Source organism: Dermatophagoides pteronyssinus, unplaced genomic scaffold (genome assembly GCF_027571235.1).
Source record: "Dermatophagoides pteronyssinus isolate colony J.1.1.1.1 unplaced genomic scaffold, Derpt_VIB-CSIC_2022.12 sq0004, whole genome shotgun sequence".
NCBI lineage: Eukaryota > Metazoa > Arthropoda > Arachnida > Sarcoptiformes > Pyroglyphidae > Dermatophagoides > Dermatophagoides pteronyssinus.
This window is the reverse complement of record NW_027461528.1, coordinates 2,105,615-2,124,094: the sequence shown is the minus strand read 5'-3', so window position 1 is coordinate 2,124,094 and position 18,480 is coordinate 2,105,615. Positions and strand designations below refer to the sequence as shown.

Below are 18,480 nucleotides of genomic sequence, written 5' to 3'. Positions count from 1 at the left end.
CGAAAGACACGTATTTTATTCAGTAGATTACGACAATAATGGTGAATTATTTGAGAAAAAAAAAACAATGAACAGAAAGGTATCTGACAATATGAGAATCTCCAATATTGTAATGGATGAGATAGATTTGAATTTAAATGAGAATCCAATGTAATGGTGATAATGGTGATGATGATAATGGCAGCGATGGTAATGGCTGTCATGATGATGATAATGGGAGATGCCTTATGACGTAAATTATCATCATGGTTGTTTGTAGGATGTATGCTTTCTTTTTTTTTGTTAATTAATTCGAATCAAGATAAAAAATTTCTTAAAGTAATTTCATTTCAATGAATGTAACAAAAAAATATTTTGGTAAACTAATTATCATTTTTTTCGTTTTTGTCGGAGAGTATGAAGGAATATCTTGTTATCACCAGCAATGATGATGATGTGTTTGGGAAATAATGTTGTATACGATAAGTAATAATAATGTAGTCAAACATGATATTCAAAGAGAATAACACACTTTATCTTCTTTTAATTATTTTTTTCAACCAAACATTATCTGTGAAATCTGTGGAAACATCAATTGTGAAAATTGATCGATTTTTCTATTTTGAATTTTCGGTTTTCGGTTTTCAAATATCATTAATGATCAATTGAAAAGTAACAAAAAAAAACTATATTATTATGTTTTCCCAGAAAAGATTCTTTGTTGATTGAATTCTGGACTGGGATTCTGTTTATGTTTTCAATTTTATTCTTTTTTTCAATTTCAACATTTTCTTTGGAAAAAAAATAAATAAATAAATAATTCTTTTCATTTCATTCGATTCTTTCATCATCAATGTCTTGAATAAGTGTTTTGAATAATGAATGAGAATGAAATGAATTAAAAATTGCTCAAGAAAAAAAAATTCTTCGCTCATTCATTCATTGTATTTGTTAAAGTGTCGAAATTCCGATCAAAAAAAACGGAAACAAAATTAAAGATTTCGGTAATATAATATGTATGTAGCGGTAAACTGAATGATTGTGAAACCTGGATAAGAAAAAAAAAGATAAGAGGATTGATGTGAAAGAAAGACAAACTTTTTTTGCATTTGTATCTTAATTTTTTTTTTTGTTTCTTCATAGTTTCTTGGTTTCATATTGGATGTTATTAAGATGTTTTTACTCTTTTCATATGCACAATATTCTTCTTCTTTTTTCAAAAGACAAACAAATCAAAGTTTTTTTCTTTAAAAAAATGTTTTAAATTCTTTTTTCATTTCAAATAATCGCTATTTTCTTTCGCAATTTATGCACTGAAATTGATCTATGTTGTCATTCAGTTTCAGTTTTAGTTTCAAAATCATTATCGTTATCATATTCATGATCGATTTTTTTATTTTCTTTGTTTGTTTCTGCAAAAGAAAAAATTGTCATTATAAAAAACAGGGAAAAAACGACGACAACAACACAGAAGAATTATTCATTCTTTTACAAATAAATAACCAGTGTATGTAATATTCTATGGAAAAATATTTCTATAGCAGAATTTGTATAGATTCTGGTATTCGTCGAGCATTCTAAGTGTGTGTGTGTGTTTGTCTAGCATATTATATAGAATATCATCCAATTTATACCACTTCTACTTTTTTATTTCAATGTTTTTTTCGATTGAAGAGTTCAAGGATCAAAGTAAAAAATTATTCCGATATTGTAATGCTGTTAGCTCAACCAAAAAAAAACGGTAGTAAGATAACTGTAAAAAAAGCAATGTAAAAAGTTCCACCAAAAATAGAATTTTGCAGAAGCAGAAGTTTAAATCGAATCTTTGTGTATGTGTAATATATGGATAATGATGATGAGGATAGAAGAAATTCAAACAAAACCCAAAATGACGAAATAAAATAGACTAGAATTTATAACGATTGTGGCTACGATGACGACAACAACAACCAAAACAACAACAACAGCAAAAACATAAACCAAAAACATAAAACCAAAACAAAACAAAACAAACAGCCAGCAACAACGAACAAAACGTTAACCATTTGATTTCTTTTTGGTTTGGTTTGGTGAATTTTTGTAAATTCAACAATCATATGTAAAAAAAATATATAGATAGATAGTGTGTGTGCGTGTGTATAATTCGTAATTCAAATTTTCAATTGAAATTGAAATTGGTTTTGAAAAAATCAAAAATCACAATCAAAAATCAATGATCGACAAATAAATTTATTGTTGTGCTTAATATATTTGAAGTGGATTTTTGTTCTGGTTTCAGAACAAAAAAAAAATTCACATTGTCATCATTGACATTTGGCAAAAAAAAAAATTCATCGACTAAGAATGGAAGAAGAAAATTCACCCATAACAACAACAGCAATTGATTTTGTCATTCAATCAATTGGAAATGATTGAATGCCATCCGATGCCATAATTCATTGTGTCATTCGTTTATCATCTAAAAAAATGATGATGATGATGATAATAATTCAAATACAAGTTAGGTAAATAAATAGATTTTTTTTTCTTTTAAATTAAAAATTAAAAAAAAACATCGAAAATGTCGTCATCATCGTCATCATCAGTATTGACAACAACGAAAACAACCACCACCACCAACAACAACAACAATGGTGATGATGATGATAAAATAATATCATCATCGATTATTGATCAATCAATCGAACAATGTAATAATTCACAAACACCGACAATAATTAATACAACAACAACAACAACAACAACATCGAATAATACCAACAACAACAACAACAATGTTATTATAACAACAAATGAATTAAAATCACCAATCAAAAATCGTTCAAGATCTAATTCAACAATGCTCACATCATCATCATCAACAACATCATCATCAACATGTTCAATATCATCATCAATTGCACAACAACAACAACAACAACAACAGCAACAACAACAACCTTCAATCGAAAATGATATTCATTCAACAGGAAGTGGAAATAGTAGTGGTGGTGGTGGTGGTTTTACACGTTCTCGTGGTCTAGCAGCACGTGCACGTAAAGGTGCATTAAAAAAGAAAACAATATTTGCCGTACAGGATCATAAATTTCTTCCACGTTTTTTTAAACAGCCAACATTTTGTTCACATTGTAAAGATTTTATTTGGGGATTTGGTAAACAAGGTTTCCAATGTCAGGTTTGTTTTGTTTTTCAAAATTTTTTCTAGTTTCTTTTTCTATTGATTAATGACGATGGTAGAAAAAAAAACCCGAATATTTTCTTGGTACAGAATGAAACATTATCATGTTACATTCATTGATATGATTGATTATGATGGAGAAGAATATATATTGCGAATAAGAAAATCCAATTCTAATTTTTTATTTTTGAAGACTTTTGTGAAATTTGTTTACTGTATTTTTTTCTGGCCATAGGGAATTTTCTTTTGTTTATTTAAAACTAAATTATGGCATGAATTACTTTGACAAAACAAACAAAACAAAAAAAAAATCATGACAAAATAATTGAAGACAGAATTTTGATATTTAATTCTGGTTTTTCTTTGCAAAAAAAAATTCCTATATGTATTTACATTACAAAAAAAACAACATATTAAATGTCCTTGATTTTGAATTCTGAACTGAATAATGTTTATTCTTTAAGTTTGCCGATTCTTTTCGTTTTCGTTTTTTTCTGTTCGACGAATATTTGTTTTCGGCCTTTTTCAATTCAATCAATGGATTCTAATGACAATAATTTAAATGCTGAATTATTTTGAAATTGTGGTTGATAAAAAAAAGGAAAAGAAAGAAAATTGTTTGCGATTCATTCTTATTACATATTCTGTTATTATTTGGGTTTATTATTACAGCCACTGTATAAATACTGTGTGTGTGTTGGTGCAAATCAAAAAAAATTTCGGTGCATTTTTTGCATTCGTTGCTTAAGATCAGTGTCATAATCATTTAATGAATTTATTTCTTTCTTCTCAACACCAAACACACATTTTCTTTTGCTTCACTGATGGATTCAGTCAGTGTTTTCTGGATATTGCTTTGACAAATATTTAGTTTGTATTATTTAGGGAGCAACGAATAACAATATCAAACGAATCAGCAAAAACAAAAACAAAAAAAAAACGGTGTAAATAGACGAAAATGATGGAACCAAAACAAAAAAAACAACAACAAAAAAAATGATTCGAAAGCAAAACAAATTCAAGCTGACGCCCGTATTTCAATTATTTGGGCCAAATGAGAAATAATGAAATTAAAGAAGAGAGAATCAGAAAAATGTTGGACATCATCAATAGCCGATTGAAAACAAAAAAAAAACTTTTTGTTTTCTTTTTCATTGAAACTCTCTTAAACCACTAAATTTTTCATTTTATTTGAATAAAAATCTTACAAATCCAAATCTGTGATTCTCAAATAAAGTGTTGATGATAGAAAAATTCATTGATTTTTTCAGAGGAATGAAGAGATAATGGGCTATGAAATCTTTTGGGAAATGACCTTATCTTGACCTTGATAATTAATTTTTTTGTTTCATTTTGATAGATTTTTTAAACCATTCGGTAATCGACTAATATTCATTCATATATCAAACATTCAGGGCGTTTACCGTTATCCAACATGGCAGACATATCGGTTATGTCATTATGTAATGATAATTATAGGTTTTCTATATGCAGAAATTCGACCAAACAACAAACAACAACAACAACAAATGAAAAGGTGAAAAAAGATAAACGAAAATCTAAAAATTTCGAATCAATAACAACAAAGCCGGATTTATTATTAATTTTTTTTCACTTTCTCAATCGTCATTATAATGGAATTTGTTGTCGTTAATGATAAAGGATTTGTTGTTGTTTTTTCTAGTTCATTAAGTTTGTGACAATATTTTCTATTGTGATAATTCCATATTATGTAATGCTTGCTTTTTTGTAATGTGTTTTTGCGATTGTATTCAGGATTTTGTTTTAGTTTTTCTTTTTTCTTTCTTTCATATTAATTCAATTTGAACGAATTATGGTTGTGGGAACAAAAACGGTAAACGAAAATCAATCAAATCTGTCAATATTTTTGTTTTTTTGTTTTGTTTATCTATTTGTGGCTGTTTTAAGCAAACAACTACTGCCGTTTGGTTTAGATTTTTTTTTCTCTTTGGAACAGAACGTCTATGGAACATTCGTTCGGGAAACATTGATTTACAGGGGAAAAAAATTGTTTCTAATTTTTTTTTCGGTAAATAAAAATGTCTAAACATAATAAGACACTGGTGATGTTGTTTATAGATAATGATATCATGTTTTGTACATACTGGATGTGTGTGTGTGTGGGTGTGTGGGTGTCCAGAAAATCTGGACATCTTTTTTCAAAAAATTTCTTATTTTTTCCAGCAAAAATAAGGAGTTTTTTTTGATTGAATTTTTCAATAACAACAACATTTTTTAAAAGGAAAAAATTCTTTTTCAAATCGATCAAACATCGTAACTAAACTCGTATCAAATGAAACGTGATTGAAATTTTCTATATTTTTTGCCAATTATTTTCACTTCTTGTTGTTGTATTATTAGTTCTTTTTTTCATCATCATAATCATCATCAGAGAATCATCTTATCAATATGATTGCAGACATCTTTGTTGGTTTGTGTAAAAGGTGTCAATTTGTCTGCCTGTGTCTGTGTGTGATTTGATTTCTAAAAAAGACAAAACACTTTTTTTTCACAAACAATTTCATTCAATTTTCAATTTCCAGTTGAATTCCAAATTGAAAATTTTGCTAATGATGATGATGAGGATTCTTGTACTTTTTGGATTTGTTTTTTGTTTGTTCAAATTCAACGAGAAACAAAAAAAAACATTAATTATTTTTTTTCAGTGATTATAATAATGTAAATAAAATTAATCACTTTTTTCTGTTGTTTGATGGACTGGAAACAAAACAAAAAGGGTTATCAAATTATAATTTCAATGTTTATTTTTGATTAAAATCACATTATCATTTTGTTTGTTTGTTTTTCGGTTGTCATAAATTGGAAAAAAGATTATCGAGAATGAAACATTGTTCATGTTATCAATGTAAAATTGTAAGAGATTTGCTTGTTAACAAACTTTAAAAATTTAAAAATTTTCAATTTACAACAAAAAAATAATGATGATTATTATAATCCTCTTTAGTCTACATATCAACAAGAAAACTAAACATAACGAGAAAAATTTGCTTGTTTTCCAAAATCAATCAATCAATCAATCAATCGATCGATCGATCGATCGATTGAAGTAATTTTGTTGTTGTTGTTGTTGTTGATCCCTTACGACAACAACAACAACAAAAGGATAACAACAAACAAATAAATAATTATCTTTGAATGTGATTGAAATAATGATGAAAAATTATTATTATTATTATTAATTTCATTTTGCATTCATTCATTCAATAATCATTAATATATTTTGTTCGTTCTTTTTTTCCACCAAACAAATCAATAATCATAGATATGAAAGAAATGCCAAACAAAACAAAACAAAAAAAAATCCAATTCCTTCATTCATTCAAATTCATTATTAAAACATTGATATATTCATCATAATCATTAGTTATTATTTTTCAATCGATTTTTTTTGTTAACATTTCATTCATTCATTCACATTGTTTGATTATGTAATGTAATGTATTTTTTTCTGTCTGTTCTGTTCTGTTCTGTTCTTTTCTTTATTTTCTATTATCATTAATTATTCTAATAAGTAAATATTCATGATGAATATTATTCTTGTTTTGTTTCGTTTCGTTTGTATTATTTCGTCCTGGTTTTCTCATTGTTGTTATGATTGAATTTTTTCCCGAAATATTAGATTAAGTAGTGGCAGCAGCACGGTGATGTAATAAATTTCCAGTTTTTTTTGTTTTGTTTGTTTGGCCCGGTTGTAGCCTCTGTTTATAATCATATTATGATAAATAATCTTTTTATTTTCCATGTAATTCGATAGAGCAGAATTATCCTAAAAATAAAATGGAAATATATTTTTTTTATTATTCTTCTTTTCTCATTCATTTTCTATGTTGTAAATATGTTATTAATAAAATCATATATGATTAGTAGTGATAAGATGGTAAAGAAACATTTTTTTGCTTTTAGGATTCTTTTTCTTACGAGAGATCTATAAATATCAAATAAAATTATTTCGACATATTGTTGATTATATTGATGACTAGTTTTTTCGTTTATTTTCATCCATTCATCCATTCGAAACAATCATATTATGAAAAGCAAATCAAATGAGAAAATGTAGTAAAAATTAAAGAAAGAATGGAATATTCAATGAATATAATACTTATCGTTGTTGTTGTTGTTGTTGTTTCAATTTGTTTCTTTTATGATGTGTAATCATCATCATCATCGGATCAGAATCTTTGTCAGAATCAGAAGAAAATTCTATCATTATTTCGTTTATAATCAGCATTTATTGTTGTTGTCATTTCAAGAGAGAGAAACAAAAAAAACCATTTCCTCAATGAACAAAAAAAAAGTTTTTCTCTTCATATTCAACGACGAATAAATGAATAATCATGTTTCAGAATAATAATCATCATTATCATTTGTCTGTACGCAAAATTTGATTGTTGAAGAAAAATAATGACAATTTACAATTACAAATTGAAGAATGAATGAATGAAGGAATGAATTGTCGAAACCTGAATCACATATTTTGAATGATATTTTCGATGATCAAGATTATTTATGAATTTCTGAATATTCGTTTTTTTGTTGTTGTTGTAAATTACATTTAATGTTCGATTCTAAATCAACCATTTAATGGCAAATAATGTTGAAATAGAAATAGATAAAATTGATTCCGACCACAACCAAACATGAATTTGAATGATGCTTTTTTTTGGGTTTTTTTTTCTTCACTGTTTCAACCAACTAATAATAATAATCATAATAATGATAATAAGTCACGTCGTCAATAATATGTTTTTTTTTCAAAGGTTTGATTTATTCAGGTTTTGTTTGTTTTATTCAGACACAAAATTTTCTAGTTCCAAAGAATCGAACGTGCCCTGTCAAACAATTTTCTTGTAAAACATTTGTTTTTTTGTTTTACTTACATAATTTTAGTTGTTGTTGTTTCTTTGGGTTTTGATCAATGTTTGGTTGTATTTTATTTTTAGATTTTCTCATAAAATTCAATGTAATTGAATTTCTCAACAAAAAAAAGAAAATGTTGAAAAAAAACGATAAACCTAAATAAATCATACATACAATCATGATGATGAGTAGAATTCAGTCAATTTATTGAGTTTTATTTTCATCATTATGGTACACATTATTTCCAAATGGACATAATAATGATTATAATGATGATAAAGTTTTTTTCTTTTTGTTTTGATTTATTTATTTCTTTTTTTAGCAGTTTTTGTCTTATATTTACATTTTAAATTAGTTTTTTTGGCTGTGTTGTTATCACGAATTTCAAATATTATGACCATGTGAATAATGATGACGATCTTGTAATTTAGATTTTGTTGTTGTTGTTGGTGTTGGTTTGTAAGAATAATGGCAATGCACTTTGTCGTTGACGTCGACATTGACAACAACATAGTCGTTGTGATTGATTGAGAAAAAAAATGAGGAAAAAAGACAATCTTTTCATATTAAAATTTTTTTTCTTATTCCATTTTTTATTCTTTTTTTTTTTCGTGAGTTTGAAGAAAAAATGAGTAGTTAAATCTCATTCTGTCATTCTTTCTTTTTTTCAATTCTTTTCTTTTTCTTCCATCAATTACATAGTTACTATTTGTTTTCTTTTCAATGTATATTTTTTTATATGATGAAAACAAAAACTTTGTCAATGTTGCTATGATGATGAATGAATAAAATGGGAGAAATTTTTAAATTTTTTAAAAAATAAATAAAATGAAATTTTCCCCTGAAATGTAAGCTTCACTGTCGAAATTGACAAAAAAAAAAAAAAAAATTCGAATGTTTATTTTTTTTTGCTCAATATTGATTCGATTCTTTCCGTTCCATTCATAAATGACGTAGTAAAAATCATTTGATAATGATGATAATTTGAAGAATTTAATTTTGCTATAGAAACAAAAATCCAATATTTTTGTAATAATAGAATATGATGAAAGTCTAGACATACAAAATCTCATTACTATTACTTTTAATAAGCGTTTTTGAACAATTTCCCAATTTATTCATTCGTAATGATATGGATATTCCGTTTTGATAATGAAAAAAAAAGATAATGATATTTGCCAAAACAAGCAAAAAAAATAAATTCTCATTTAGTGGTCTCTCTCTGTATATTATTAGATAATTCATTAATCAAACGAAATTGAACATCATTATCGATGATGATCGATAGCTTCAGGGGCGTTATTCACTATGTTTTCTCTTTGGTTTATTGTTTGTTTTGTTTGTTTTTTTTATCTCTGTTCCATTACAGTGTTTGGTTAGCGACTATAGTTGCTGGTGTTTTTTCTCTCTCGAATGGTCTAATGGAATTTCACCATGTTTGTTTTGGTCCAGGTCGGTTAATGAATGTAGTCGCTTTTACTTGGAATATTTTTGCTTGGAATTTATGCAAAATAAAAAAGCGATAATCAACATTATCAAAATGAGGGCAGAGTTAAAAAAATGATGATGAAATATATTGGATAAAAAAAACAAACTTTAAAAATGAAAATTTTCAACAGAAAAATTCTCATAATTTCTTTTTTCCAAAACATTGAAATTCGTTGAATAATAATGATTGTGTGGGAAAAAATTTTGATTTTGATTTTTAATTTTTCAATGTTGTTTTCCTTCTTTCATTCTTTCTTTCGTTCTGAATATCACGCTCAAAAATCGGAAACATAATTGGATTTTTTATTTTTTATTTTTTTTGTTGGCCCACTTTATTAGAATAATTATATGATTATGATGATGATGATCATTATGATGGGGAAATTATTACTACTAATAATAATAATAATAATGATGAAATTCCGTCGTCGATCATATTCAACGATAATCGTATATTAATGATTTTCATCCGGTACATATACTGGATGAAAGTGTTTTTGAATTTCATTCTTTTTTTCATCCACTATCTTTATGAATAAATTTGTTCAATCAATTTGGATTGAATTTTTTTTTTTTTTTTGCATTCTGATTATTCTGATCATCATCATCATTATTATTGGGTTGTAAATGAATTTTTTTTTTTTTTTTTTGTTTGTTCGCCCCCATCACTTTCTATTCTTAGAATCTTGTAGATGTGAATGTGGATGTGGACGATAATGACATTAACATTTTTTTTTCTTTCTCTCTCTCCACTTCAATCTTAATGGAGAATAAAGAATAGAATCTATAATCGCTTGTTGTTCAAATTGGTTTATATTTTATATTTTTTTTCTTTTTTCAATGGTGTGTGTTGCATGAATGAACATTGAAATAAACATCATTTTGAATTAAACATCATCGTCATATGATGATGATGATGATGAAATAAGAGGATGAAAATGGAGAAAATCTAAATTTCATCATCATCATCTTCACTGAAAACACACACACAGAGAATTCTTATGATTAATTTCTTTTCTTGAAGCCGATCACAGAAAAAAAAGAAATGATTTTTTTTTCCTTTTTTTTCTTTGATTGCGTGATTCAAATTCTTTATTTTCTGTGTGTGTGTGCCTACATAATTTTTTCCAGAAACTTGTTTTCCTCTTCGGCTCATCATCATCATCAATGAGCATCATATTTCTTTCAAATTTGCTTGTTTGCTTGTAATTTCACATTTGTAATTCTGATCTGGTATTTTTTTTGTTGATCCAATTCATTAATGATAATCAGAATGAATTCTGGATTCTTTCAAAGTTGGTTGTTTGTTGTTGTTGTTCACTTGATTGCAGCAGCTTTATGTTCCAAAAAAAAAACAAAAATGACCGAATCATGTTTGGTTCTTTTTTTTTCTGGTTGCTTGTCAATTTTTTTCATTTTTTTTTTTTTTTGCCAAACCGGTTGTCATTTTCAATTCACCGATGACGGTTCAAATGTTTTTGATCTTTTGAACCGTCATATGTGAATTTTCCAAAATTCATATTCGAATCAGAAAACTTATTCAAGTCAATCATAATTTACATATTTTATCATTTATCCTGGAACTTTCAAAAACAAACGATGATACTACAAGCAAAAACTTCATAGTTTTTGAAAGATTTTTGATTTTTTACTGAAAATTTTTCAAATTGATTGTTGTCAAGTTGTTGTTGTTGTTTCAAAGTTTACTTATAATTGAATTTTTTTTCGTTGTTGAAACCAAAAAAAACCAATTTCATTTTGTTTGTTTGTTTTTCAAAATAAAGTTTTTTTTATTCCTCGAATCTATTTCCTCAACAACAACAACGAAACTTGAAAAAAAAATATTGAATTGACAGTGTGAATTTTGGAAAAGAAATGCAGATGTTTCAGCATGAGAAAAACACCAACACTAACAATAACAATAACAAAAATTGTAATTGACTCTCGGCCATCAGTATTTTGATCAGATTCTGAAATTCAAGAATTTTATGGGAAAAAAAAGAAAGAATAACAAAATGAAACAGGAAATAAATGTTTCATCAAGAATTTGTGGTTTTGTTGTTTCTATTTAAAAATTGAAATTAAAAATTTAAAAAAAAAAGAAAACGTTTGCTATTCAACGCAAAACTTGATTTAAACTTGGTTTAGATATTTTGGAAAAAAAAGTAATACTTTACTCCGGTAATACATTCCTCTTGTTGTTTGTTTGTTATTGTTTGATGAATTCATAATATTCATTCCATTAAAAGTTTTACTTGTTTTGTCTAGGATTCAAAACTAATTTATGACTTACAACCACACACACACCTACATCGAATTTGCATAAAGTTTATGACCAGAATTTGTATTTGTATTTTTATTATTAAATGAAATGATGATGATGTTTTCGGGCAAACCAAACCAAAAAAAATAATCATCATCATAAAAACTGCTAAAAACTGCTTTTTTAAGGATGATGATAATAATGGTGTAGGAAACAGAAAATTAATCTGACCATGAAAAAGAAAAACTTTGTTGTTTGGTTCGGTTGGTATCATTTTGATTACTATTTTTTTTTGGGTTCAGATTTGTATAACGGTAAAGAGAAAATTTGAAATGTTAAAATGGAAAACCCACCAAAAAAAGCCCTTGATGTTGTTTGAACGTAGAAAAAAAAATTTCCATTTTAATTATCATCATCATTCGGAATTTGGAATTTGGAACGAGAATAAAGTAATTGAACCAACCAACCAAAAAAAATGATAAAAAAAAATAATTTGAAAATGTTAAGAATGTTAATCCATCCGATAAATCATACAGAGATTTTGAAGATCAAAAGATTTATTTTATCATTTTTTTGTTTTTTTGTTTTTGAAATTTGAATCCTGGAACCAAAATTCATTCGAAACGTATAATTATGTCGTTTTGTTTGATGATGATGATAATATGATGGAAAATGTGTAATGAAAATGAAAATATAAATTCCGAATGAAACCCAAAAAACAGTAATACATTATTGATATTCATATGGAATCATATTTTTTTTTTGGTGAACAGAATAAGCTTAAAGAAGAAAATCACTGAATAATTCAAGATAGTCATTATTTTTATTTTTTCTTCATAACCCTATGTTCCATCTTTGGGTATAAAGTTTTTTATTTTATAATATTATTATAACTGAATGAAAAACCATTGGCACACACACACACACATGAAAGATATGAAAAAATAATGATTTCATTCATTAATTTCTGTATATATGGAATAACTAATTAACAAACTAATGTAATCCAATGAATGAAAAATTATTTGATCATCTGAAAAAAAACAAAATTACTATATTATTTTGTTGAACGAAAAAAAATGATCGCTTGTGTGTGTTTGTAATAATAATAAAAACAAATTAATAAAAATTATCATCAATATCATCATCATCATCAGTATGTATTTATCATATTAAATATGAAAAATGATCTCGTTTATATAAATTGTTATGTGAAAAAAATGAATGTAGTTCTTGTTACTGAATGCAAAGAATTTTTCTTCATCATCAACATTGTCATCATATGATGATGATGATGATGAAAATGGAAAACATTTGAAACAGACATTGTGACAACAGGCAATCTTAATCAACAACAATCCCGAACTCGAACCCAAAAACGAAAAACAAGAAAAATTAATCCCAATATTAAATGTACTATTGGTTTTTTTCTCCTTGTTTTGTCATTTTTCATTCATTTCATTCATTTCATTTCATTCGATTGAAATGATAAAAATAGATGTTGGTCAATACATACAACATTGTCACAATGATATGATAAGAAATGACATTTTTTGTTTTGTTTTGTTTTTTCTGGCTATAAATTCAAAAACAATCTTAAAATATTAATTTTCCAGAATGGATTTGATTCTGATTTTTTTTTTCTCTGTTTGACCCGAACAAAAAATTTCATTTTTCATCTATTCTTCTTTTGAAAATTATCTTCATTACAATGTTTGTTTTTTCAAAAAAAAAAACAAAAGCAAAAATTTTCATTATTCGCTTGACAATCCTTATCGTTATTTGAAAAAAAAAAATATTTATTCAACCGAAAATCCATTGCCTAGTCTAGTTTGTATATACCGGTCTAATCTATGGTTTAGTTTGAAAAAATTTTTCCATATTTTTTCTGTTTGCTGTTGTCAAATTCATGAATGTTATCTTGTCATTTTGGTCACCAAAACAAATCCCTGTTGAATTCGGAAACAAAGTATTAAAAAAAGGATTGAAAATCCCAAGGAAATATTTTTTTAAAAATAAATTTTAATTTAATTTTTTTTTTTGTTTTGTTTATTTAGGAAAGCAAAAAATTCATTATTTTTTTGTAATCTTTTGTTTTTATTTTTTTTTTTTGTTTTTCATTAGATTTGTTCATATGTTGTACATAAACGTTGTCATGAATTTGTTGCATTCAAATGTCCCGGTGTTGATAAAGGTCTTTTAAGTGGACAACAACAACAACAACAACAACAACGACGATCCGGTCAACATCATCAAGATGGTGATCGTACTAGACATCAATTTCAAGTACATACATATACATCACCAACATTTTGTGATCATTGTGGATCATTATTATATGGTCTTATACATCAAGGTTATAAATGTAAAGCATGCGATATGAATGTACATAAAAAATGTCAAGATTTGGTATGTTTGTTTTTTGTTTTTGGATTCGATTATCATTTTGTTTGTTGAAGTTAATTAGATTAATTATTTATTGATTTTTTGTTTGTTTGTTTTTTTTTCAATAATAATAATAATAAATTAGGTACCAAATCTATGTGGCTGTGATCATACTGAACGTCGTGGTCGTATTCAATTAAAAATCTATTCAAATGATGAACAGAATAAATTATTTTGTGAAATTAAACAAGCACGTAATCTAATACCAATGGATCCAAATGGTTTATCCGATCCATATGTAAAATGTAAACTAGTGCCTGATAATGGTCATGGTGTTAAAAGAAAAACACGTACAATAAAATCATCATTAAATCCTGAATGGAATGAAACACTTGTATTTGATCTTAAAACAGATGATAAAGATCGTCGTCTTTTAATTGAAATATGGGATTGGGATCGTACAACACGTAATGATTTTATGGGTGCATTATCATTTGGTGTTTCAGAATTATTAAAAAATCCGGCTGATGGTTGGTTTAAATTATTAACACAAGAAGAAGGTGAATATTATAATGTACCTGTACCGGCTGCCGGTGAAGATGTTCGTGTTTTATTAGATATGCGTCTTAGATCTGTTACATCTAATGTAACATCATGGCAAAAAAATGATAGTGATTCTGGTTTAGGTGATAATTTAAGTTATTGTTCAACATTAGATCATGTTACTGCTGCAATGAATAATCTTGGTCATCATCATCATAATCATCCATTACAATTTGATCAATCATCAATATTAACAAATTTACCACATAATATGAGTAAACAAGATGTGATACGTTCAACTGATTTTAATTATATTATGGTACTTGGAAAAGGTTCATTTGGTAAAGTAATGTTAGCCGAACGTAAAGGAACTGATGAATTATATGCAGTAAAAATATTAAAAAAAGATATTATCATACAGGATGATGATGTTGAATGTGCAATGGTTGAAAAACGTGTTTTAGCATTAGCAGATAAACCACCATTTCTTGTACAATTACATTCTTGTTTTCAAACAATGGATCGTCTTTATTTTGTTATGGAATATGTTAATGGTGGTGATCTAATGTTTCAAATACAACAATGTGGTAAATTTAAGGAACCAATTGCCGTATTTTATGCTGCCGAAATTGCTATTGGTTTATTTTTTTTACATTCAAGAGGTATTGTTTATCGTGATCTTAAACTAGATAATGTTTTATTAGATCAAGATGGTCATATAAAAATTGCCGATTTTGGTATGTGTAAAGAAAATATATTTGGTGATAAACGTACAAAAACATTCTGTGGTACACCGGATTATATAGCACCGGAAATTATACTTTATCAACCATATGGTAAATCGGTATGTATCTTTTCCCATTCTGTTTGTATATTTCAAATCAGTCATACTTTTCTATCTCTTTCACTTACACTATCCTTTCTACATTTTATTAATATGTTTGTATTAAAAAAAACCAACAAACAAACATTTATACAAATAAACAAATTTGATAGGAGAAAGAAAAATGATATATTTATGCCAACAAAAAATGTGTGAAAACAAATGAGATTCAAACATTTTTTTACAATTTAAAATTTGATATCTTCAGTGTTTCTTTTTTCTTTTGGTTGCCATTTTTCTTATATGTTTTATTTATTATTCATTCATTCCTTATGCTCTCACGAATGTGTGAGTACACCATGATGAACATCAATTTGCATACTTTTTTTTTGGGTGCATATTTTTCTTTTTCCTTTTTTTTTGTTTTGCCTATTATTGATGTTGAAACATCGTTTTTTTTGTTGTTGTTGTTGTTCTGGTTTCTGACATTTGATTATGATTCTGCTTGAACAATGTGGAAATAGAATAATTCATGTTTAGTTTTTTTTTGTAAATTTTTTGGTTTTGTTTTGGTGTACATTGTTTTAGTCATCAATTTTTGCTTTTTTTACTTTTTTCCATTATTGATTTTATTTATTTATTGATTTTGTTTTCCATCTATATTTTTCTCTTTATAGGTGGATTGGTGGGCATATGGTGTATTATTATATGAAATGCTTGTTGGACAACCACCATTCGATGGTGAAGATGAAGAAGAATTATTTGCTGCAATTACTGATCATAGTGTTTCATATCCAAAATTATTATCAAAAGAAGCAAAAGATATATGTCGTGCATTGTTAGTAAAAAATCCGGATAAACGTCTTGGTTGTTCATTGGAAACCGGTGAAGAAGATGTACGTTCACATCCATTTTTTCGTCGTATTGATTGGGATAAAATTGCTAAACGTGAAGTACAACCACCATTTAAACCGAAAATAAAACATCGTAAAGATGTTAGTAATTTTGATAAACAATTTACATCTGAACGTACCGATTTAACACCAACTGATCGTCTATTTATGATGAATTTAGATCAAACAGAATTTCTTGGTTTCAGTTATCTTAATCCAGAATTTATTCAACATGTATAAATTGTTACAATTGTGTTTGTATCTTTTCGATAGAGGTTATCAGTCAAATGATGATATCCAGCCAGCCAAACAAAATTTTGGAAAAATGAAAATAAAGTTTTGGCTGAATAAAAATGTTGATACATTCGTACTGACGAAATTGGAATCTGCTGAAATTGAAAAAAAAAGATTCAAGAACGGAACGAAACAAAAAATAATAACGGAATTCATTTGAATTTATATTTTTCTCGTTTTTTTTTACTTTTCCTATGTGTGTGTTTTTGTTTGTTTGTGTGCCGTTGATTGTTATTTGTTTGTTTTTTTCCAAAACATACCTTTTTTTTCATTTCCTAAATATTTTCTGGAATTTTTGTTTTCATTACTCACTCCTCCTAACAACAAAAACATTCAAATCAACCTGTATTTTTTTTTTTGTCTGAATCAAAATTATTATTCAAAATGACCCACATTCATTTCACTTTGATTATGGCCAAAATAATGATATTTATCATCAATGAAACCGGAAACTACTGAATTCAAAAAAAAAAACAAAACAGTCAATAATGACATTCATATAATGATGATAATAATGATGATGGCAACGGTAATGGCGAAGAAAAAAAAGAAAAGAATTCATTATGATCATAATTAATTTTTTTTGCTTTTTTTTTCGTTTAATGATTCGAAACATTTCGTAGCGAATAGAAAAAAAGGAAAAGAAAATAAATAAACTCAACCAACCAACCAACTGAAAAAACAAAACAAAAAAACATCTTTCATTGAATAAACATTCCAAGAATTTTGAAGAATTTTTTTTCTTCCGAAAACATTCTCTCATGGCTCAATAAATTGGCTTCATGTTTTTTTCCACTTTCATAATTTCACTCAAGAATTCATTCAGAAATGATAATAATAACAATAAAATTAATCCTGGCAACCCAAAATGATTATTTTCATTTATTGCACAAACAAAAAATGGCCATAATGAAATTCATGATTCGTTAAATAATTCATCATTTCAACTAATGAAAATGTCATTCTTCTATTCTGTTCGGTTGGGTTCTGTTGTTGTATTGATTGACAATGGTTTCTGTTTCGAATGAATCATCATATACTTGTAATGTGAAAAAAAACAAGATCAAATTTGAATTTTTTTTGCATTCAATCAAAAAAAAAAATCAAAATAAACACCATAATCATTTGAATAGAGGAAATTGATTTTTTTTTTGATGGAAATCATTCGAACCTTTAGGCCATAATCATTATTTTTTGATATCATGAAATTTGCATCGAGAAAGAATCGAAATCAAAAAACATCAGAATATCATCATCAGATGATGACCATTATCGTAAATGATTCGAATGTTTTTCGAATGTTTTTTGTTATTGTGCTAACAAATATCATTTATAACTGATACTCAAAGAATTCGATAAAAGCAACCATTATTATCATTGCCATTGGCTATCTATCAACAATATCGATATTTTCACATCAATATCATTAAATCGATCATCATCAACATTATCATTCAAGAATTTTTTTTTCATCTGAGATCATCATCATCATCATCATCATTGTAATATTACTTCTTTATATTATCAAAACCACCCACCATTTCCCCAAAAAACAGCCCAATTTTAACTATTTTGAATTTTTTTTTTAATTTTTAAAAATACAAAAAAAAATCAAAATGAAAATCCGGTGCATCAAATTGTCTTCCGCACAGATTTAAAAAGAAAGAAAGATATAAATGTGACATTTGAATGATTTATATAAATATAATTTCAACAACAACAAAAAAAAATTGTA

The 18,480-nt window shown here is 26.5% G+C and overlaps 1 protein-coding gene across 2 annotated transcripts; it reads left to right on the top strand.

Annotated features, from left to right (window-relative positions):
• Positions 1–1,862: 1,862 nt before the first annotated feature.
• Pkc53E (Protein C kinase 53E) lies at positions 1,863–18,420 on the top strand. 2 transcript variants are annotated; one of them, XR_012846119.1, is made up of 5 exons: positions 1,863–3,154; positions 13,932–14,216; positions 14,338–15,579; positions 16,236–17,274; positions 17,369–18,420. XR_012846119.1 is itself a non-coding variant. In XM_027349296.2 (4 exons), exons 1-4 carry the CDS (start codon positions 2,540–2,542, stop codon positions 16,689–16,691), a joined length of 2,598 nt encoding a protein of 865 aa, XP_027205097.2. In that variant the 5' UTR covers positions 1,863–2,539; the 3' UTR covers positions 16,692–18,420. The 2 variants fall into 2 exon arrangements, 1 of the variants encoding a protein (XP_027205097.2); XM_027349296.2 differs by having other exon boundaries at positions 16,236–18,420.
• Positions 18,421–18,480: the final 60 nt, after the last annotated feature.

Excerpts from the sequence above, each read along its gene's own strand:
- Pkc53E (XM_027349296.2), top strand. The coding sequence starts at position 2,540 with ATGTCGTCATCATCGTCATCATCAGTATTGACAACAACGAAAACAACC. Across the intron at positions 3,155-13,931 it reads AACAAGGTTTCCAATGTCAG|ATTTGTTCATATGTTGTACA; the intron begins GTTTGTTTTGTT and ends GTTTTTCATTAG. Across the intron at positions 14,217-14,337 it reads ATAAAAAATGTCAAGATTTG|GTACCAAATCTATGTGGCTG; the intron begins GTATGTTTGTTT and ends ATAATAAATTAG.